Source organism: Danio rerio, chromosome 5, assembly GCF_049306965.1.
Source record: "Danio rerio strain Tuebingen ecotype United States chromosome 5, GRCz12tu, whole genome shotgun sequence".
NCBI lineage: Eukaryota > Metazoa > Chordata > Actinopteri > Cypriniformes > Danionidae > Danio > Danio rerio.
In genome coordinates, this window is record NC_133180.1 from 22,810,001 (window position 1) to 22,833,350 (window position 23,350).

A 23,350-nucleotide genomic window follows, 5' to 3' on the forward strand; every position below is an offset into this window, starting at 1 on the left:
TTCAGCTGAAGCCCCACCCAGAGCAGCTTCTCTATTTGGTCATTTTGAAATGGTTTACAAAACCGAAACAACATTCAGACATGAGAGTCGAAGAATGTGACGGTGACTATTCCCACTTACACTTTGGTGGAGTCATGTCTACATTAATTAGTTATGCGTGTTTGTATGTAAAATCGATAGTATACACAACTATTCAAAAGTAAAATACTTTGAATGTTTTGCTCTCCAAGGCTGCATATATTGTTGATATGCAATAAAACTATTATTGTGATTGTTCTTAATTGTGTTTATATTTAGAATAATCATTTTCTTTGTGAATATACAATGTATCAGACGGTAGCACTGTCACCTTATAGCAAGAAGGACGCTGGTTTGAGTCCCAGCTGGACCAGTTGGCATGTCCGTTTGAAGTTTGCATGTTCTCTCTGTGTTCACGTGGGTTTTCCGCCTCTGGGTGCTCCGGTTTTCCCCACAATTCCAAAGACGTGCTATAGCCTATAGGTGAATTGAATAAACTAAATTGGCCGCACTGTATGAGTGTGTGGGAATGCGAGAGTGTGTATGGGTGTTTCCCAAAAGTGGATTGGAGCTGGAAGGGCATCCGCTGTATAAAACATATGGTGGAATAGTTGGTGGTTCATACCGCTGTGGTGACCCCTGATGAACAAGGGAGTAAGCTGAAGGAAAATTAAATAAAATTAATTTAAATATATAATTGAAGTTAAAATGAGATAATTAATATTTATTATATTTTTTCTTGGGTGACACGGTGGCTTAGTGGGTAGCACTGTCCCCTCACAGCAAGAAGATCGCTGCTTCGAGCCTCGGCCAAGTCGGAACGGATTTCTATGTGGAATTTGCATGTTCTCCCTGTGTTGGCGTAGATTTCCTCCGGGTGCTTCGGTTTCCCCCAACAAGTCCAAAGACATGTGGTATAAGTGAATTGGGTAAGCCAAATTGTCCTTAGTGTATGTGTGTGAATGAGTGTGTATGGATGTTTCCCAGTGATGGGTTGCAGCTTGAAGGGTATCCGACGCTTAAAACATATGATAAGTTAGCGGTTCATTCGGCTGTGGCGACCCTAGATTAATAAAGGGACTAAGTCAAAAAGAAAATGAATGAATATTTTTTTACTTTTTTAAATACTTTCCAAATTATGTTTAACAGAACAGGTTTTTCACAGTAATTCCTATAATAGTTTTTTATTTCAGCTTTTTGTAACTCAGCCTTAACTAGAAGCAACAGACCATAACTTGCAGAGGAGGAAAAGTTTCAATGTTTTATATTAGAGGAAGTGGGGACCTTTGAATAAGTTTTTTTTTTTTTTTTTTTTTACAGAAACAGATGGCATTTAAATGTTCGCTAATAAAATTTTGGGTTGTTTTAATCCAATGCTGGGTCAAATATAGACAAATCCAACCATGGGATAAAAACTGTATAGTAAATTTAATTGAAAAAAATTAACCAGGTTTTCCAGTGATGGGTTGCAGCTGGAAGAGCATCCGCTGGGTAAAAACATATGTTGGATAAGTCGGCGGTTCATTCCGCTGTGGCGACCCATGATTGAAAAAATGGACTAAGCCGAAGGAAAATGAATGAATGAATAGAATAAAATCATTTTTTATTTTTTTAAAAACTATTTTAAGGTCGGTATTATTAGCCCCCTAAAACAATATATTTTTTTCGATATTCTACAGAACAAACCATCGTTATACAATAACTTGTCTAGTTACCCTAACCTACCTAATAAATCTAATATTAATCTGTATAGTATCTTGAAAAATATCTAGTAAAATATTATGTACTGTCATTATGGCAAAAAAAATCAGTTATTAGAAATTGGTTATTAAAAGTATTATGTTAAGAAATGTGTTGAAAAAATATTCTTTCCATTACACAGAAATTAGAGAAAAAAATTATAGGGGGCGAATAATTTAGGAGGGCTAATAATTATTCAACTTCAACTGTATGTGATTGTCATTACTCAAGATAGTCACAATCTTTCAGAAATCTTTCTATTATAATGATATAATTTGCTGCTAAAGAAATATTTCTTATTATCATATTTGTTGAAAACAGTTGTGCTGCTCCATATTTTTGTGGACACCATAATATGGTGTTTTATATGCATACATAGAGATAAATTATTAGCCCTTCAGCAGTGAAATCTTTATTCTTTTATTATTCCTTAAATATTTTTAAATATATGACTAATTTATTTAGTCTTTGCCATAATGAGAGTACATGATGGTTTTTCCTTCCTTATTAAAAGTTACTAGTATTTGGGTAACTATGTTATTTTGTTAACTTGGCAAGTTGGGATAATTAGGCAAGCTGTTAAATAATTATAAAATAGTTTTTTACAAATAAATACATTAAATAAAACCTTCCCCCCAAAAAAAAAAAAATATTTTATGAAATACTGTGAAATTGACTTTGGTCTGTCAAACATAAATTGTGAAATATTTTAATATATTAATTTTATCTTCAACTTTATGGACACGATGGCTCAGTCGCCTCACAGGAAGAAGGTTGCTGGTTTGAGTACCGCCTGGTTCAGTTGGCATTTCTGTGCGGAGTTTGCATGTTCTCCCAGTGTTGGCGTGGGTTTCCTCCAGGGTGCTCCAGTTTCCCCCACAGTCCAAAGACATGCGGTACAGGTGAATTGAATAAACTAAATTGGCTGAGGTGTATGAGTGTGTGTGTAAACGAGTATGTATGTATGTTTCCCAGTACTGGGTTGCAGCTGGAAGGTGATTTGCTGTGTAAAACATATGCCGGAATAGTTGGTGGTTCATTCCACTGTGGCGGCTCAGAAATAGAGACTAAGCCGAAGAAAAATTAATGAATGAATGTATGTGGGTTTTTTATTATTAAGGGAAAACTAAATATAGCTTTTTAAAAAAAAAAATCTGATCACAGTAAAGCAACAAATCATAATTTTAGAATATTTCTAAATAAGCATTACCATACATTACATTAAAAGATTAACATACAAAACAATTAACAATTTTACTAATTCATTATTTTTAACTTTACATAAAATGTCACAATATTAAAATATGTATACTTTTTTTGTAAAGATGTTTGCCATGACTCACAGTTTGGGACATGAGTACATGTGCGTCATGCCATTGTCTTCTAAGAATATCCACAACTCTATTAGCCAGCAGGCTTCAATGTACATCAAGTAATGAGTTAGCTATATAGAAGAGGAGCAGAAAAAGTAAGAGCGGTTGTACATTTAAAAAAAATAAAATAAATAAATAAAATAATTATATATATATATATATATATATATATATATATATATATATATATATATATATATATATATATATATATATATATATTATTAGTAGTTGTATAATAGTATATCTAATAATATTTTATCAAAAATATTTTTGTAAACAAAGATATACACAAAGGTGTTTATAATATTATAACATTTTATTTAAATTAATCCATGTAATCATACAGTTGAGAATCATAAAGTCAGAATTATTAGCCCTCCCTGTTTATTTTTTTTTTTTTACCCAATTTGCATTTAATGGAGAGATTTTTTCAACATATTTCTAAACATAATAGTTTTAATAACTCATTGTCATGATGACAGTAAATAATTTTCGACTAGATATTTTTCAAGACACTTCATTACAGCTTAAAGTGACATTTAAAGGCTTAACTAGGCAGGTTAGTGTAATTAGGCAAGTTATTGTATAATGATGGTTTGTTCTGTAGACTATCGGAAAAAAACAGCTTAAAGGGGCTAATAATTTTGACCTTAAAATGGATTTGAAAAAAATTAAAAGTTGCTTTTATTCTAGCCAAAATAAAACAAATCAGGGGGGTTAATAATTCTGACTTCAACTGTATCCTCACCCAGAGATGGAAATATTCAAAGAAAAACAACAATTAATTAGTTCAATTGAATTAATGTGTGTGCTGCTGATCATACTGAGAAGTATTTAGTAAGCAGCAAACAGTGTAATATTTTGACAAAATGAAATTAATAGAAAATTGATATATGTTTTGGCCATCTTTTGTACTCTAAAAATCCTGGTCTGAGCAATTAGTACATTTCAAAACATGACAATATTGATCACTTTAACACCAATGATCAGCAAAGCATGATTGTTTCATTCAGTTTAGTGGCATTTAGGTTTTTTTAGCCTTCAAAATCAGTATTGTAACATCTGAATTCTTTTTCAGAGTGCAATTTTACAGTCATTCTGACGCTGTGCTGTGACCTCTCTGTGTAAGTATATGTATAGTAAAATGCAGGTCATTATACCCTACCAGTCACTGTTGTTGCCACCTACATGCTAATTCCATGACCCACGATCACAATAAATGATTGTGAAGTCCCAAAATATAAAAACAGACAACTAAATGATTATTTACTAACCTTTTTGATGCTGCTACCATCTTCTCTAGGTGCAAACACCCAGTAAACGGGTCTGGCCATGTGTCAGGTTGCGTTAGGCATGTGATAACCTTACTGCACTTATTTATTTCAGAATTGCACAAACCGCTTGTTAACGTTAGTTGCCTTTTTAGAGCATTATGATTAACCCTTTACCGACACTTTTGTGACAATGGGATTAAATGTGTGAATACAGTTTTCTTTGAATGACAAAGCTGAATTTTCAGCGAATGTCGTCATCGCCATTAGTGCGCGCGCAGCCCGGTATTTCTTCTATTGTGTTTATCGCACAATCTACAAAAGATGCGCCGTTCGCGCATGCGCTTTGAATCTTTTTTTTTTACAACAGTGAGTTAGTCCACGAGGTGGCAACACTGGTCCCTGACTCCCGGCCGTTACTTCACAGATGGCAGAGAAACGGAGACAGAACAAGAACAACAAAAGCGCCAGAGACTTCAGCAACAATAGACGCCCGCGTTGAGGAGAGCTTTTGTAGCAGATTCACGATATTCTAGGTTAAACGAGAACAAAGACATCTTTGCCATACATAACTTTTGAAGACAAATATTGCAGACAGTGATCAAGGATAACTCTTACTTGTGCGCATGTGTTGAGCGAAAGTGGTCTCGTACGCTGAAATTGACTACTGGACTTTGAAAGGATGTGCGTTCGACGGTAAAACCCCAAGTAAGATTTCACCTCATTATCCTTAAGAAATCTTTTTAAAAGGCTAGATTTGTCCTTAGAATATGTTTTTGATCAACAATCTTTGAAGAACAGTTTTTGGTGATGTGAATCTTTTATAACATTATTATTTCAGTTCAGTTTAAACCCTTAAATATTTGCAGGAGGATGTCGATTGTTGTATCGTAATTTGGTTGGAACTTTTGTGTAATTCTGGTTGTTTTAGTGTAGTTTTGCTCTCTTTGTCGCTACTATTCAGATAATAAATTAACGGTCCAGACTGTCCTGTTCAGGCCATTGTATTGTGAGCGTGCAAGGTGCCCCAGCATCCTTTGTCACAGTGTATGAGCAGTGTTTGAACCGTTGATTCTTCTCTGACAATGAAAGAAATTAAAAAGTAAAACACAATACAATAGCTAATTTAAGTAATATTCATAGTGTTGATCATTCAACAGTTAGTTTCAAAATTGTGTATTTGCAACAAGTTTTTGTTATTGTATTGTAGCCAGTTACTGGTAAGCCCATAATCTGATTGAATGTAATGGCGAAACAGCCTACAGACCATATTGTTGAAAATTGTGTTATTGGTGTAATGAATATATTGGTGTATAAAAAGGGTTGCTACATTTGTAGCTGTATAAAATAGTGGCATAATGTTTTCCTTTAAAAAAAAGTATATGTTGTTAAATAAAAATACAAAACAATTATTTGTCCAGCTGTTCATTGTCTGTTATCTCTCTCTTTCTCTTTCATTCAGGAGTACATTGTGTCGCTAATTAGTCCTGTGCATAAGCACCGTGAGCGGTTGACTCTGTGGCTGCAGCGGCGACTGCATGCCCTACGTGCAGCAATTGAGTACGAAAGCTGCGCCGTGGTGCAGGTGAGGGACCATGCACTGGAGCTTCAGGGAGGTCATGCACAGGTAACAGCTGCATGCGCTATGCTGCAGCGCCTGAAGATGGAGCACCGCGGCTGCCGCGACCCCCAGCCCTCACCCGCAGCCGCCGGTCACGAGTCTCCAGAAGAAGAGGAGGAGGAAGAGGATGAAGAAGCTGGCGAAGAAGGAAGTAGTTCAGAGAGCGAAGGAGAGGTGCGGCCGCGCAGTGGAAGTTCTGGAGGTGTCAGTTCAGCGGGGTCAGGAGACTGTCCAGTAGGAAGGAGACGGGACCTGCTCATAGCAGCCAAACCTCACCGGCAGCTGTGCCGCTCGTCCTGTTTGGACCGTCCCAGCTTCAGCCAGAGCAGCACCTTACAAGAGTTACGAGCAGATGACACCTGCACCGACCCGTCCCAGAAAGCCCTTGCTCCTCCCTCCTCCGCATCCCCAATGTCCTTACGTCAAACCAGCGATCGAGATTATCAAACCAAAATGGACTTTGCTTTGAAGCTGGGCTACTCTGGAGAACAGGTGGAGTCTGTGCTGAGTAAACTGGGGGCCAATGCGCTAATCAATGATGTATTGGCTGAGCTGGTGCGGTTAGGAAATAAAGGAGATCCAGAGAGTCAGACAGCAGCGGGTAGTGCCAGTTTTGCACCACGGACAGTGGGAGCCAAAGAAGCCGTAAGCCCAGAGGCATCGCTGGAGGAAGACTCATCAGACACGTATGACAACCTCCGACCAATCGTGATTGACGGATCCAATGTTGCCATGAGGTAAATGCCTATAAGAATCACACACTTTCCTCATATATTATTAAAAAAACATACACTTTCTGTGATTGCCGACAAGGCCTACACATGCATGCTCAAATCCTCTGCTCTGTGTTTAGCCCAATAATCCAGTTTAACTTCATGAACTGCTGGCAAACCATTTCACTCCTTAATATGGCATATTTACAGATAAAATGTTTGATAAAAGTAATTGTGTCAGAAAAAGTCAAAAAGTCTTTTTTTGAAAAGCAGAACAAGCTATAATGAAATGCATTTATTATGTAGTATGTAAATGTAAATCATTATCAAGACATTTAAAACCTGTTCTGTTTAAAAAGCGCACACAAGGACCAAGAATGCTCTTCTTGAAAATAAATGGATTATTTTTTTAGGTATTATATTAACTTGAATGACAAATAAATAAAAGTTTGCTTAAGCACACATTTAAATGACATATACAATTAATGGTCTAACAGATACTAATCTAATACTAAGTCACTAAAAATAGTATATTGGTAAGTACCAAACATATTGTGCACTCCTGGTCCTAATTTCATGTTTACTTTGTCTACTCAAAAATGAATTCGCTCTCATGGTGTTAAAGAAAACATAAATTTGTTTATATACAAAATATATTTTGATGAATGTTTGTAGCCATTGAACTAAATTCCATTTCATCAGAATATATATATATATATATATATATATATATATATATATATATATATATATATATATATATATATACATACATACACGAGTAACAGTGCGATATGGCTGTATATCTGCACTGGTGGGAGGTGTGCGTTGTGTCCTAGTGTCCCATCAGTGATGATATACAGCCATATCGCACTGCTATGAGTGTGATATTGCGTTTATACAACAGTTTGGCTTCACAATATCGTATATAAAATAGAAAATCAAACAGGGAGAGTCACAAAATCCTTTTGTATAGGGAACTATTTTTTTTTGCATATCAACCGTTGCTACTTCATCAACATCCCCTTAGAGCTAGTATTTGAAAGATTCTTTAGCGTTATGTATAAAGTGAAGACAAAACAGGTGATTTTGCTCACATTTTAAGATTATAAGGCTGAACGGCATAAAATGCCATCAGTCTAGAGACATTCCTCGACCTGAAAAAGCCAAAGCAGTGCAATCACTACCAGATTATTGTTGTGTTTGCGATAAGGAAAACCGCTGAACACATGCGGGCATTTCTTCTTTCTTTTTACTGAACTAGTCTGCAGTAACAAAAACAACATTAGAAACAACCAGATGGCCAACTAAAACGTAACTCGGTTGTACAAAGAGTGGCCAACACAAAGTACATAAATTTCTTATATGTGAGTCCCATCTCACACTCGATACAGTACAATTACTATGGTATAAATACAGCACTACAACATACAAAAAGTGAGAGATTGACTTGTTTAATAATGATTTGATCAGCTGTTGTTAGAATTTACACAGTTTTTCTCCTTTAAGAGCTTATAATGCGTTCTCTGTTACCATTTTGTGGATGGACAACATCAACCATCTTTGCTCTGCTCCGCTTTTAATTGATAAAGATTTAAAATAGGCACTATCCTAATAAATAAACTGCACAGTTACGATCTAAACAACTTCATTCTCACCTAAAAAAAAGCCTCAAGAGTACATTATGTTGTCCAACAGTTGCAATATTTCCATACTTTAGTGAGTTTATTGATCTGCTGTCACTCTATGTGGGTGGAGTAATACAGAAGTTTGAGGAGGCTGTACGAGTTCTAATATGTGTGTGTGGTATGTAAAGGTTTGGAACGAGAGTTAGTAAATGGCAGAATTATTGCCTAGACTATCCCTTTAAGGCTCGGATAACATGTGGATGAGAGAATTGGTCACAACCTGGGGAACTGTGAACTAGAGAGTCATTAAATTCTCACTATTGTTGTTTACTTCTGAAATTTATGCTGTTACAGGAAGTCATTTAGTGGAATAAACGTGATGTTCCTGTTTTGAAATGCTCTCAGTATTGAGAAATGTCCAATCAGTAAGAGATTTGAGAGTTTGTCAGTGTGTGTGTGTAATTTGATGTTGGTAATATTATTTTGTAGCCATGGAAACAAAGAGGTGTTCTCATGCCTGGGCATTCAGCTGGCTGTTGATTGGTTTCTGGAGAAGGGCCACAAAGACATCACAGTTTTCGTCCCAGCATGGAGGAAAGAACAGTCAAGACCTGATGCACCAATCAAAGGTACCACAAAAGTGGATATTAATATACAAAATAATATAAGTACTTGCAGAAAATGAGGGTGATGCATGAGGTAAAGCTTCCTGTATGTGAAAATGTACAACTGTGGGTTTGCAAAATACCAAAAGCCAGAGACTGCCAGAACCAATTTAAATGCCTCTGCTTCATTTTCTTCCAACTGTTTGAATAAAAAATGTAAATAAATGAGATTCACGGGTTTGATATAAAGCAAGCCTGATGAACATGTTCTCAGGCTTGATTTGAGAAGTATCTACAGAACATTTTGAACATTAAAACAGACAAAACTGAGCCATTTCGCAGTTTCACGAACAGTCCCACAGATTTAAGTATTTGTTAAATGATAAAACTCGGTGCATGTTTTGTTACATGATTTCTCTTTTGGTTAAACATATTTTATTGATTTGTCTTGCTTTAATGTTTGTAGAAGGCTTTTTTACAACATGAGCTCAATTAAAGAATTGCATAGTCAAATTTATCCCTGAATTTATCTTATATTAATGTAAAATGTCTAATTTAATACAACTTGTGTTTGTTTGTCTGTTTGAATTGTATTATTATTTTTTATTTATTGTTTATATATTCGTTTTTTTGTTGTGAAAACTAACAGAAATCTGACATGGCACTCCTGGAGGGCTGCAGCTCTGCACAGTTTAGCTTTAACCCTAATTAAATGAGCGGGGTCTGGCTGCAGACTTGGTGCAGATGCAATCTGAGCTGCATCCAGTGCTTTTAATGTGCTCACCTAACCTAACCCCCACAACTACACCTCACAGCGACGTCACTAGCTCCATTAAGTGCATTGTGTCTGACATCGCTGCTTGCATCATAAAGGCTGCATCCAGATACTATTGAATTAAACACACAATATCAAACTAATTAAGGCCTTTAGGCTTGTTTGAAACCTACAGTTCAGTGTGTTGAAGCAGGGTTGGAACTAAACTGTGCAGAACTGCGGCCCTTCAGGAACTGGATTTGACACATGTGCACTAAGTAAAAGATACGAAAGATAGTGACCTAGAAATATTCTTAAGGGATACTTCACCCAAATATGAAATTGTGTCATCATTTACTCTCACCATTCACTTGTTCCAAATCTGAATTTCTTTCTTCTGTTGAACACAAAGGAAGATATTTTAAAGCAAGCTGAAGACCATTGACTTCTATAATATGTTTTTCTACTGTGGATGTTGGCGAGTACAGGTTTTCAACTTTCTTCAAAATGTCTTTCTCTGTGTTCAACGCATTAATGAAAATCCTAAATGTGTGAAAGCACACAAGGGTGAGTAAATTAGTGAATAGTAAATATAAATTTTTGGGTGAACTGTGCCTTTATCAATAATTTCATGACTTTATTTAAAGTAGGGTTGTCACAATACTGGAATTCAATACTAATTGGTACTGAAATTTTAAAAACGCAAACATTTGAGCGCTTTTGAGTGCGTTCTTAAACATCACTGATTTGCTATTGTATTCATGTGCTCAACAGAAACAACTGCAGGGCTCGAAATTAACTTTTTTTATTTGGTAGCACCGGTGCTCCCAACTTCAAATATTTAGAAGCACCAGAAAAAAACTAGGAGTACCCACCATAAATGAATAAGCACCGCTGCAAATTGTAGAAATTAATATTTGTCCGATTATTCCTAAATGAATGTCTAATAATTATAAATTATTAATGATGACGATGATGACAGTAATACTAACAATGAATAACATTTCTTATGATCATGCTGCTTTGAATGTGCTTAAATATGAGTTGTGAGCTATAAACAGTCCTACTGTTACTTTATGAAAAATGAATTTATGGTTTGCATGAAACAAAAATGAAGCATTGCAGTAAGGAATATTAATTTTGCACTATTGTTTTTATAGGCATGTCAATTTAATAAATAAAATTTATGCTACAAAATAAATGAAAGGTTATAATAAATAATTTTATTCAATGTTAAAAGCTGCAAAGCCGTCATCATCAGTAATTAAATAGAAAAATAATATAAATCAAGAAAGAATGGACAAGAGAAAGGAAGAAGTGTCTCACTTCTACCACTCTTTGAAGGTTTTGGTTTCGGTTTGTGTCATTTTAAATGCTCAGTCTCCTTATGAGCTGATTTAAATTTTTCTGTGTTTGTGGAAAAAAGCAGGCGAGTCAGCCGGCCCAATATATGAGGGGTGCAGAGCAGGATTCTTGCAATGACTATCGGCGGAATTCCATTCTTTCTTATGAGCCGGAGATTCAGTTTAAACTCTGTAAAGGCAAACTTCTTTGTCGATGATGTGTACAGTGTTAGATTTTACATTTAGCGGACATTTGCGCTGAACACGCAGTGAATGCAACGCATCGAGATTCAGGCACCTTCAGCCGTTTGCATTTCCAGCGGTCATCAAAGCTCCCTGTCATCTGACAGCGTAAAGCCTTAAGTGATTAACAGCTAGTATGAACCAATATAGCGGCAGGGAAGAGCGATTCAGCACATTAGAAAAAATCTAAACCGGTCGCACTACAACCATTATATGCAGTCGCACAAATGCTCCCAAATATACTATGAGGTCGCATAGATTAAATTTCGAGCGCATATGCGACCAAACCAGTCACAATTTTTAGCCCTGGACTGTGATTGGTCGTGAAGGTCATCAGTTCACCGAAGTCATTGCTGTTTAATGAGTTTAATCACAGATACAGGGACAATGAAGCATTTCAAAGTCATGTTGATCAGCTTGTTTGTTTCTAAGTTGACATATGATCGATCCGCTGATAAATCATTGCTTTAAAATTCTCCATTGTCCCGGTATTGGTGGTTACACTCAGGGTGCTTTCACACTTGGTTCATTTGCCTGTACCGTACCCAAGTTCGATTGCCCAAACCCCCCCGCTGATTCTGACACTTTTTCGAGTGTTGTCAGATGAAGTGATCCTTTTCAGTATAAACCCTTTTTTTGCCTGAATGAGTGTCTTCGAGAGCTGCCATGTGTGCAGTGAGCTCGTCCATCTGTGCTGTGATGTTTACACAAGTTTGCGTATGTCTGTGCATGAGGTCACAGGAAGTGATGATGTGTGATGTCACCTTCATCCTCAGATCAAGAGATCCTCCGAAAATTAGAGAAGGAAAAGATCCTCGTCTTCACACCGTCCCGCAGAGTTCAAGGCCGGCGAGTGGTTTGCTATGATGACCGTTTTATCGTCAAGCTAGCCTGTGACTCGGACGGGATCATTGTGTCTAATGACAACTACAGAGACCTGCAGAACGAGAAACCGGAGTGGAAGAAGTTTATTGAGGAGCGACTCCTCATGTACAGCTTCGTCAACGACAAGTATGTTCGCACACAGTTACCGTGGTGACAGGGTTTTCTCTCGCTCGCTCATTTGTGTCTTCTGCTTTCCACCCTCGCACCCTTATGGCGTTCCTCTATCTCTCTGGCTCTCTGTTTTTCTTGCACTTTTTATTGGACTGTCTCTTGTTTCAGCTCAAAAGTCTCTCTTGTGTTGTTTTGTGACTTATTTAAGTTTCATTTCAGTGTTGTGGATTAGACCAGTTGCAATTACATATTTAACCCACACATTACTACTCAATTTAAGTCATTTCAGTATAGAAATGCCCTTTTGTCACTCTTTCTGATACATTAGTGCAGTACAATGCTATTTGTTGTGCACATGCACTAACTATGGAGGTTCAGACCATACACATGCAAAACTATTAATGCTTTAACGTAAATTGTGAATAGAGAGCGTTACATTTTCACTTTTTTAACATGGTCGCTGATAATGCTATTCAAAAAGAATATTTATAAGATCTCATATTTAAAAAAAATACAGTATTGATCCATTTAACAGTTTTTATATTTAAATAGTTATTCATAACAAACAGTTGTTCTCATTTTTATCTGTTGGGTTGTTTTGTAGGTTTATGCCTCCTGACGATCCTTTGGGCAGACATGGACCCAGTCTGGAAAACTTTCTTCGCAAACGTCCAGTGGTTCCAGAACACAAGAAGCAGCCGTGTCCTTATGGTCAGTACAGCAAAAGTAGGGAATTATTTTATGTCTTTATTTCAGAACATCACAGAATATTACAAATATTTATATATGCTGTATTAACAATGCAATATCAAATTGTGGATATATGAAGAGATGCAAAAACCTGTGAATACTGTTTAATTTTTTTTTAATTAAGATTTTTTCTGTGTGTAGGCTCAATAATTTTACGTTTAAAGTGACTAATAAGTTGTTTTCATTGCCTTTAAAATGAAACAACTAAGAATAAACATAGGAGCCTGAGGAAAAAAACTAATTTTAGGAGACAATTTCAGATGGCATGCAGAGGTTTTTCATCTGAACTCTTCATATATCAAATATAAAATCGTACCATAAATTTTTCATGCACTGTTAAGCTATGTGTTTTTTATGTATATTATAATATTTAAAGAATTATATCTACTGCCTTAAAAAAAAAAAAAAAAGAAGTAACATTTTCTCAACTACCAATATTGATTTTATCACAGGTAAGAAGTGCACGTATGGCCATAAGTGCAAGTACTACCACCCAGAAAGAGCCAACCAACCACAACGGGCTGTTGCAGATGAGCTTAGAGCTTTTGCTAAACTCTCTGCTGTAAAAACCATGAGTGAGGGGGCACTTGCAAAATGTGGAACCTCTGGGGCTGCTAACAAGGGAGAAAGTGGCTCAGAGGCAAAGCGAGTGGCACCCAAGCGCCAGTCTGACCCCAGTATCCGGTCGGTTGCATGTGAGCAGGAAGAGAGACTCTGTCCAATGCGGAAGGCAGAGGCCAGTTCTGTACCGTCTTTAGTGTCCGCTCTTAGCGTCCCCACTATGCCACTAACAAAGAGTCATGCAGCTGGCGCTTTGAACACACGATCGGCTAGCAGCCCTGTTCCAGGGTCTCTGCACTTTACCCACAGCTCGCTGGAGCACGCGGGCAGTGTCCAGTATCCCCCAATCCTAGTCACCAATAGCCAGGGTGCATCTGTGGCATATGGTGAGCCGTTTCCCAAGTACGACTCAGTAGTGAGTGACCATGGCTACTACTCCATGCTCAGTGACTTCTCCACCATTAGCCTCCAAGACAGTTTCTGCAGTCTCGAGCAGCCAGAGCCTGTAGGAGTGGGTGGAGGATATTCTGGCAGAGCTCCCAGCATGTGCCCAGAACCCGGCCGAAGCCATTCATCTGACTCTTTTTCGTCCTACAGTGGAGAAATGTACCTCAACTCATTGGAGGGCAGTCTGGACGACAGCATGAAATCTGCGCCAACGCAACCTTCGGCACAAACACGCCTTCAAGCCTTTGCTCACGGTTTCCACCATGAGGCCTTGACACGTGTGCAGAGCTATGGTACGGATGAGCCCAAACCGGGACCTCGGAAGCAAACCTCCGCCCACCTCGCACCTCACACCCAACATGCGGTTGTTGGTGCTCGATCCAGCTGCCCAGGAGACTACCCTCCTCTCCCCCAGAACGTGTTGCCTTCTGTCAGCCCCTCACAGCCGGGCCGATCCTTAGGCATGACCCGCATGGACAGCATCTCGGATTCCCGGCTCTACGAGAGCAACCCTCTGCGCCAACGCCGACCGCCGCTTTGCCGAGAGCAGCATGCCAGCTGGGACCCTTTGCCATGTGGCAACGAACCCTACAGTTATGGAGGCTATGGATTAACCGGAGCACTCATGCCTTGCTGTGAGAGGGTGATGGTCCGCAGCATGCCCGAGAAGATGGAGCAGATCTGGAGGTCCCCGTGGGATAGTGTGCCGCCTCCACCCCCTGCCACTCGTGGGCCAGCAGGGGATCACCAAGAGCGGCACCCTATTCCAGAACACCAATATCAAACCTACCGAAACCTCTGTAACATCTTCCCGGCATATGTGGTCCATTCGGTCATGGAGAAGAACCCTCACATGACCGATCCCCAGCAGCTGGCTGCCGTCATCGTCACTGAACTGCGCTCTTGCCACTAAGCACATCACAGAAGGCTGCTACCAGTTATATATTCATATATATATATCCTAGTGAATGAGAGATTGAACGCCTGGAGCATTTCTGTTTTTGTCTAGCTTTAAAGATCATCCACCAGAAGTAATTATGACTGGATTGGATGCGTTGGTTAGGAGGTTGGCTAGCTTGATAGCATTGATGCTGCGTTGGTTATTAGTATTCAGTTAAGCCATATGGAAACATGGATCTTGTACCTGAAAAGTTTAGCATAGAAAAGTAAGAAAAAAAACTAAAAAAACAAATAGTCTCCAAAGTCCTGCTTCCTCCACTAGTCAGCTCCTGAGATGGGCCATATTGTTCTAGAGGCTTGGGTGGCCAGAATATTTCTCGTTCATATAGCCGACTCAGAAGTGTGTCCACACTGAGAGCGCAACTTCGCCTGCCAGTTCGATGGCAGATCTTCAGAATGTGTTATTTTGTGGGTAATGATAACATTTATCCTTTGAAAAAGAGTCACGTGACAGATCTCTTTGGTAAAACCGATCAGAAATGATCCTGCACAATATGAATAGTATTGTGTATGTATATGTGTATTCACTTGCATTCGCGTGTAAATACGACGTGAAGCTGTGGTGTATTTTTTATTTTCTTCAGAGTGCGTGATGATGAAGTGTGATTTTTGGAAACGGGAATGATCGATCGCTTGCGTACCTCAAAGCATGACTTCTAAGGCCTTACACTGGAGTGACCTCATCACACATTAATGTGAATAACGCTCGGCAGTTGTGGAGGTCGCATTTGTTTTATACGAGCGAGCGCTGGGATGGAGAAGTTTAGATTTTTTGGAAATGACTGGGGTGAAACTGCAAACCTGCCCTGCGTCTTTTTTGTCTCGGCTGTGCACAGATGTGTATTTATGAAGCCATTTTTAAAAGATTGAGCCAAAAAGATAATCAGTGTATGTTTTTCTGATCAGAAAGTACAAGGTATATCTAGTTGGAGAAGTTATCCATATGTATTTCCTAAATGTCGTTGTTGTATTGTAGATTTTAAGAGAGATGTTTGAGCATTTGGTAAGCATGGGCTTCAGTAAATCTCTCCCAGACAGCATGTTAGCACTATGCTTGACAGAGAGCGTCACTCGCGTTCAGCTCGTCAGTCAACTATTTTTCCAGTATTCACAAACTGGGGAGGTGGATGTGTCTCTTTGGCAAAATGCTCCTGTGCAGCATCTATTTCCTGATTGATGCCGAGAGACCAATGCCCCATTTCATCTGCTCCACCCTGTAAATGAACATATTTTCAGGAGAGTGTGAATGTTATCAGTCCAGAGATGCTCTGGGTGTTTTCGAAAAGACTTAAATTGCTCCTTCGTTTTTTTTCATGAGCACAGGTGTGGCCCCGTGGGGCCCCGTTAATGCTCGTGGGAAGGTGTGACACACTGCCTACCTGTCTTTTCCTGTGCGACACACACATGGAACACCAGGCTGTTGTTGGGTTGTTTCTGACATTTGGCTGACAGTTCGCTTGCTGCCTCTCTTCCGCCCCCGATTCTGCTTCAACTTGGACACAAAGCCCAACCTCCCAGCTCTCGAAAATGAAAACAGACTCACTTTTCTGAAGGCTATTAAAGATTTTTCCTTGATAGGTTTTTCTAAATCATATTTTTAGATATATTTATTTTTTGTTAGCATGTTTTAGGCCAGAAACATATTTATTGAGGCACATGCCAGACTCCGGTGTTATTTATTTTTATTTTAAAGTAGGAACTCCATTGCTAAAGCTGTGAAATCAAATGAAGAAGATAATAAAAAAAAAATCTATTTCACACGTTTAAAGTAATTGTGCACATCAGAGTTTGCTTTTTAAAAACCAAACTACATTGTTGTTATTATTTTCAGTGGAACAATAGAGATTTTTAGCTGAACTTTGGTGATTTTTACAATGCAAGTGAAGAGCTACTTGCACTTATAGAGGCAAAACAAAAGTAAGACTGTAAGTAAAAAGCTGTAGATCAATGGTCTCAAACTCAATTCCTGGAGGGCCACAGCTCTGCACCATTAGCTCCCACCACCTCCATGTAGAGATGCAACAATTATAGACTTTTTTTGTACGATAATAGTCTGACGAATAATCACGGTTTAGCAGTTATCATGATTGTTATGCATACAGATCACATGAATACTCTTCATATTTTAAAGTGTTATTTATTGCTGCTTAGTAACAACAATCAAAACAAACATTACTCCATTTCTCTAAAACTAAAAATAAGTGAAAATAGTTTTCGGCATTTAAACACGAGCAATAATTTTACACTGAAAATAAACGACAGAACAATGGATAAATTTGAAAGCGCCAGCGAGTCGCGCCCCTCATGTGCCCTGTTTGCATGTGTACGTTGCTCCCAATATGTGCATATAAGCCACATGCCTCATTTGGAAATAACAAACTTGCATGTGCAAAAGATACAATATGTGAACGGGCTTTGGTTAATAGCCTCAGCCAACGTTAATCCAGTGTGTATGTATAATAGCCTTGGTGTACAAGCATGGAACTTTAAACTAGGGCACCATTGGCATAAATTTACTCAGTTGCAGCAGTTTTGTTCCATGCAGAAACAGTGTTGAGAAACCTTTATAATTAACTAACTATGACAAATGAAATTATGGTTAAAAGTTAAATTGGTTAATCCTTGCATCCCTACCTCCAACTCACACCTGCTTAATAGTCTCTAGTAGACTTGAACACCTTGATTAGTTGGATCAGCTGTGTTTGATTAGGGTTGGAACTGCGGCTCTCCAGGAAGCAAGTTTGAGACTTATGCTGTAGATTATAAGTAAGAAAGAACATTGTTGTCTTGTACAGACCATCCTTTTCACTTTATAATATTGTTATAGAGCTACCAGTATTGATTTAGTTTTTCTTTGTATATATCTCTTTCCTCAATGGGATTATAACCAACGTTTCAGCTAAAGATCCTCATTAATGTTCATCTGAAGGAAAAAAGTCCTGAATGAGTAAATTGACAGCAGGTTTTTGTGTGAACGACCTCTATAAGAGACTTCAGTAACGAATACGGCACTGGCAAAACTTTATGTACTATGAGATGACTTTTAATATATAAATGTGTATTTGTGAGGTGAAATTCAGCTAGAATTAAGATCAGTTTGAAAGTTAATTAAAATGAAATGCTGCAGTTTTGATAGGAAGAAATTTGGATATTTAGTAGGATGCATGAATTTCCCGCTAGACTTTTATGCCTGTAATTTGGTGAACTTTTCACTATGACTATGTTTCAGGCCTAAACATGTCTTTTTTGATCTAGGTATTTTTACAATTGGGTCTTGCCCTTTTTTGTCCCTCTGAACCTTGGAGCAAAAAAAAAAAGTAAAGAAAAATCTAGAAAAAAATGTTTCTTCTTCAGTCTCGAAGCTTCTTTTAGATTGTAAATGAATAGACTGCTATCTGCTGCTTACGCTCTGAGGTTCAGACCCCCGTGCCATTGAGCAGCAAGCTACCACACATCAAATGTCCAGAAACGACCTTTTGCTTGTTGATACAAATTGTATCTATTTCTTGATTGTAAAAAAATATATATTTCTGAGCTGTACAGTATCACTTATATGAGTATATATATCTATATATATATTTAAAAGAAGCTTAGTTTTGTTTAAAAAAAAAAAAAAGGATAAAGAAATATAATGCCATAATGTCAGTGATACCGTGTGTCACTCGAGTAGCCCATAGAGATGGCTTATTTCCTGCCGGGCAGACCACTACAGACAGGGATCTCTCTCTATCTCTTTCATTTCTTTCTCCATCATCTCACTCCTCTCTCACTTCTCCATTCCTCAAATGTGTGGTTCGATGATGATCTGAAAAGTGCTAGTTTACCTCAGTGGAGCTGAACTTCTGTTTGACTGAAAGATTTTTAGGCTTGTCATCTCTTTCTCTCTCTGTTAAAGGTTTAGATTCAAGAGAGACACATTCTGACACATCAGTGTGCTCCTAATATATTTTTTCCTCTGTAAATATCGAAGATTAATGTCGAAACTCTTGTATTTGCACAGTATTAGTGCAGTTCACACACACACACACACACACACACACACACACATAGTACATAAAGACACTCTCTACCAGCTTATCCGAACTGGATTTTTCTCTCTTACACACACACACACACACACACACACACACACACACACACACACACACACAGATATTAGACTTCATAGGTTGCCTTGTCAACCAGTCAGCTGATCACATGCTATCATTAGTACCAATATAACTAATGTAAAATGTCGTGTTCGCACTAGTGTGAATTTATGGTAAATTCACCACCGTTTCACCTGTAACATAGTTTTACATGACATGGAGGTGCCATTCCAGATTAGAGATGAAACTTTAATTGGATGGAATTTGCACAGATTTTGTTTTTTAGCAAATAGATGAGTTTGAGCAATGAAAGTTGACGTCACACACACACACACGCGTGAAATGTGAGCTTTATCGGAGTCTCGTACTGAAAGATGTCCACACAAACACATGCGCACCTCGTAACTTGCCTTATAATTGAAATGACTTTTGGTTTGTGAGAGCGGAGCACATTCTGACTGTACAGCGTTGAGCTTTTCTATTCTCCCGAGCGGAAGCTCTAACTGAGAAGATCTTTCAGCTCTTAATCTCAATTGGCATCTGAATGGACAACCTTATTTAACTGCTTGAACCGTTTTTCTGATTACGTTTTGGCTAGAGTGTCCCAAGAAAGCTTACTGGACAAATTGAGATGAGAAAATAACTAGCAAACGGGCATTTTAGACTGTCGGAAGAGAGGTTTTCTTCTGGCTGCGGAGCTGATGTAATCTGTACATGTATGTTTTATCGATATCGAATACACCAGCTATAACTCGCTCACACAAACACACTCTCACCAACAGACTGATTCTCAGGAACTAACAGATGTATTCTTGTTATTATTTCAGCTCCTTTATGGAAGATATTATCCTCGATGTTCGCTCTTATAAAATTGCGGCGATTTGTGAAGTAGTGTGGATGATCTTGAAAACGTGTTCTTAAATTCGAGTTTTGCCGTTCATTTAACATACCCCCTCCCCCCCTCTTTGTATTGTGGGTTTTTGGCGCCTTCGCAGGTCGACCGAGTGGTCTTGACACTTTTGAGTCTCGTGCTGTGATGATGATGATGATGATTGCATACAATAGTATGTTTTGCTCTCTACTGAATGAAACATGTTGCTTTTGAACTTGTTTTCAATATGACAAAAACACGAACCAAAAAAACAAAACAAAAGGAAAGTGACATAAGGTGGATAAACTTTATAACGCTTTGGGTCTGTGGACTCAAACAAAATGTAAGTCTCAATGACAAAAGGTGTTTGTTCCTCTCAATAAAGCCAGACTCTATTTGGTTTACCGTTATCATGACTGTGGTTCCTATTGGTTGCTTGTTTAACTGTAGATAGTGAAATGGAATGAATACAGAGGAAGTATGATAGTAATATTGCTAAATACTGAAGTTTATTTAGTTAGAACTGAGGCCCCAAAGAGTATTTTTTTGTATTTCATTGCTTTAGATAGAAAATATCAAACCAAGTGGCATCTGTTAACAGAAAAAATGAAACTTTTCTGAGCCACTTTTTTATTATTTATGATCAGTTTGTGTATTTATGAATTTCCCCTAATTCCTTGATAAAATAAAATTGTTCCACAACCATTGTCTTAAGGGTTTTTATTCTTTAAATGTATATATTTATATTTATTTATGGTTTACTTTTTATCAAGTATTCTTTTTCTGCCATATTTCTCATTGATGAATGCCACTTGTTTTGAGATTTTATATATTATAAATATAAAAAACTGTTCAAATGTTGGAGATTGAGAACATACAATTCTGGACGCTGTTTCTGAAAAGATGCCTCACCAAGGCTACATTTATTTGAGAAAACTGGTTTATTATTACTATTATTGTATTTTTAATGTTTGCGATATAATTCTATACTAATTATTAGTCTCAGACAGAATCTGCTGACATTTTTTTGCTATTTCTGATGAGAATTTTGTAAAGAAAAATCTGGATTTATGCGGAATGATTTTAATAGTATCACAACTGAAAACTATTTGAAATAAAAAAAATTATATGTATTAATTATTATATAATTATAAATTTTAAATATATAATTATTAATTATATATTTATTAATTTAGAATTTTTATTTAATGTTAACAATGCAAATTCAATTTGATCCACTTATTTGTTAAACAAAGCAAGTCTTATATATCTCTACTAAAAGACAACATATTACATAAGTCTTATATATCTCTACTAAAAGACAACATATTACATATATAAACAAATCATATGAACATTTTAATATTATAATATCACAATAATATTAGTGAAATTAATTTAAAAACCGAATAAATATAAATTGACACAAGTAAATACCTAGACTGAATGATGGCCTAGAAATCTGCTGATTCTTTTGCGTGCGCAGACTCTGTGTGGGCCTACTAATTATATAAAAAGTAAATATTGCTTATCGTATTTATTATTTTTTCTGTAAACAATTGTAGTTTTTCTTTTCATTGCTGAAAAGAAATTTCAAAAGAACATTTGAATTAGAAATATTTTCTCCATCAAGCCTCATCTATCACTTTTAATTGTCAGTGCATCCTTGCTGACAAAGAATTATTTTCTTTTACAAGACCCCAAACATTTGAACAGTATTAAGTGTCCAAATACATTTTGGGGCCACTGTGTGTAGCTAACTACACTACTTGACAAAAGTATTGTCGCTTAATCAAGTTTTAGGAACAACAAATAATAAATTGACTTCTAGTTGATCATTTTGTATCAGACGTGGCTTATATAAATTGTGCTTAGTCAAATGTCTTGTTGCTTAACAGAAATAATGTACAGTATAGAATATAAAGTCATGGTGCAGTGGAAAAAGAATAAATGTTGTGTATGACTTCCATGAGCTTGGAGGACTGCATCCATACATCTCTGCAATGACTCAAATCACTTATTAATAACGTCATCTGGAATGGCAAAGAAAGTGTTCTTGCAGGACTCCCAGGTTTCATTAAGATCCTTTGGATTAATCTTCAATGCCATCTTCAAATCTTATCCCAGATGTGCTCAATTATGTTCGCATCTGGTGCCTGGGCTGGCCAATCCTGGAGCATTATGGCCTTCTTTGCTTTCAGGAACTTTGATGTGGAGGCTGAAGTAGAGACGGAGCGCTTTCCTGCTGAAGAATTTGCCCTGTGGTTTGTAATAAGTGTGCAGCACAAATGTCTTGATACCTCAGGCTGTTGATATTGCCATCTGCAGATCACTCACAAACCCCCATACCGAATGTAACCCCAAACCATGATTATTCCTTCACCAAACTTGACTGATTTCTGTGAGAATCTTTGTTACATGCAGGTTCTAATAGGTCTGCGGTATTTGTGATGATTGGGATGCAGATCAACAGATGATTCATCAGAGAAATCTACCTTCTGCCACTTTTCTAAATGATCAACTAGAAGTCTCAATGATCAACAGCAAGACTTTAGTCAGGTAGTGTAGTAATATTGTGAGCTTAAAGGGATAATTCAACAAAGGATGAAAACTCTTTTGTTTACTCACCCTCCACTTGTTCCAAACCTGAATTTCATTCCTCTGTTGAAAACAAAAGATATTCTAAAGAACTAATCGGTTAGCCATTGACTTCTGTAATAATTATTTTCTAACCATGGGTGTCAATGCCTACCAGTTTCCAAAATATATCAGAATATCTTATTTTGTTTTCAGCAAATGGGCAAATTTAATGAAAGTTTGGAATCACTCAAGGATGTGTAAATGTTTAATTTTGCTATCCTTTTCAGACAGTATTGTGCTGCTACTGGTTTTGGTGTTGTGTATGTCAAGCTTTTTCAGAACAGGTTAAAGAGATGTTTAGTCAGCCATAACAAGCCATGAAGTAGCAAAAACAGCATGTTCAGTTCTATACAATATTGACTGTGTAAAAAAAAAAAAAAAACAAGGGTTATGGAAATCAAGTTTATTTGGCAACTTTCTGTGCGAAAAATAATGTCATGTAATTTACAACATTTCTCAAACATCACCAACTTCTTCATTAGAAACTCATGAGACACTGCTCTTGGAAGTTTCACTTCCGGATGGTTTAAAAGGGTGTCAACAGCTGAAGAGCAAACAATACTGCTCTACACACACACACACACACACACACATATATATATATATATATTACATATATATATATATATTACATATATATATATATATATATATATATATATATATATATATATATATATATATATATATATATATATATATATATATATATATGTATGTATACA

At 37.1% G+C, this 23,350-nt stretch overlaps 1 protein-coding gene and 1 long non-coding RNA gene across 6 annotated transcripts in view; one reads left to right on the plus strand and one right to left on the minus strand.

The window, feature by feature from the left end:
• Positions 1–4,701, minus strand: part of LOC141385801 (uncharacterized) — an 11,320-nt gene extending 6,619 nt beyond the window's left edge. For both annotated transcript variants that reach the window (XR_012406821.1, XR_012406822.1), the window contains exon 1: positions 4,409–4,701. This is a non-coding gene — a long non-coding RNA (uncharacterized lncRNA). The remainder of the gene's footprint in view (positions 1–4,408) is intronic.
• zc3h12b (zinc finger CCCH-type containing 12B) overlaps positions 1–18,366 on the plus strand; it is a 26,023-nt gene extending 7,657 nt beyond the window's left edge. Inside the window, exons 1-6 of one of the 4 annotated variants that reach the window (XM_021476441.3) lie at positions 4,831–5,113; positions 5,868–6,763; positions 8,857–8,996; positions 12,089–12,323; positions 12,913–13,034; positions 13,511–18,366. In XM_021476441.3, the coding sequence (XP_021332116.2) occupies positions 6,051–6,763; positions 8,857–8,996; positions 12,089–12,323; positions 12,913–13,034; positions 13,511–14,979 (2,679 nt within the window). In that variant the 5' untranslated portion in view covers positions 4,831–5,113; positions 5,868–6,050 and the 3' untranslated portion in view covers positions 14,980–18,366. Of the gene's footprint in view, positions 1–4,830; positions 5,114–5,867; positions 6,764–8,856; positions 8,997–12,088; positions 12,324–12,912; positions 13,035–13,510 lie in introns of those variants that run through there. The other 3 variants (XM_068221429.2, XM_021476439.3, XM_021476440.3) reach the window with 3 other exon arrangements.
• The last annotated feature ends 4,984 nt before the right edge of the window (positions 18,367–23,350 follow it).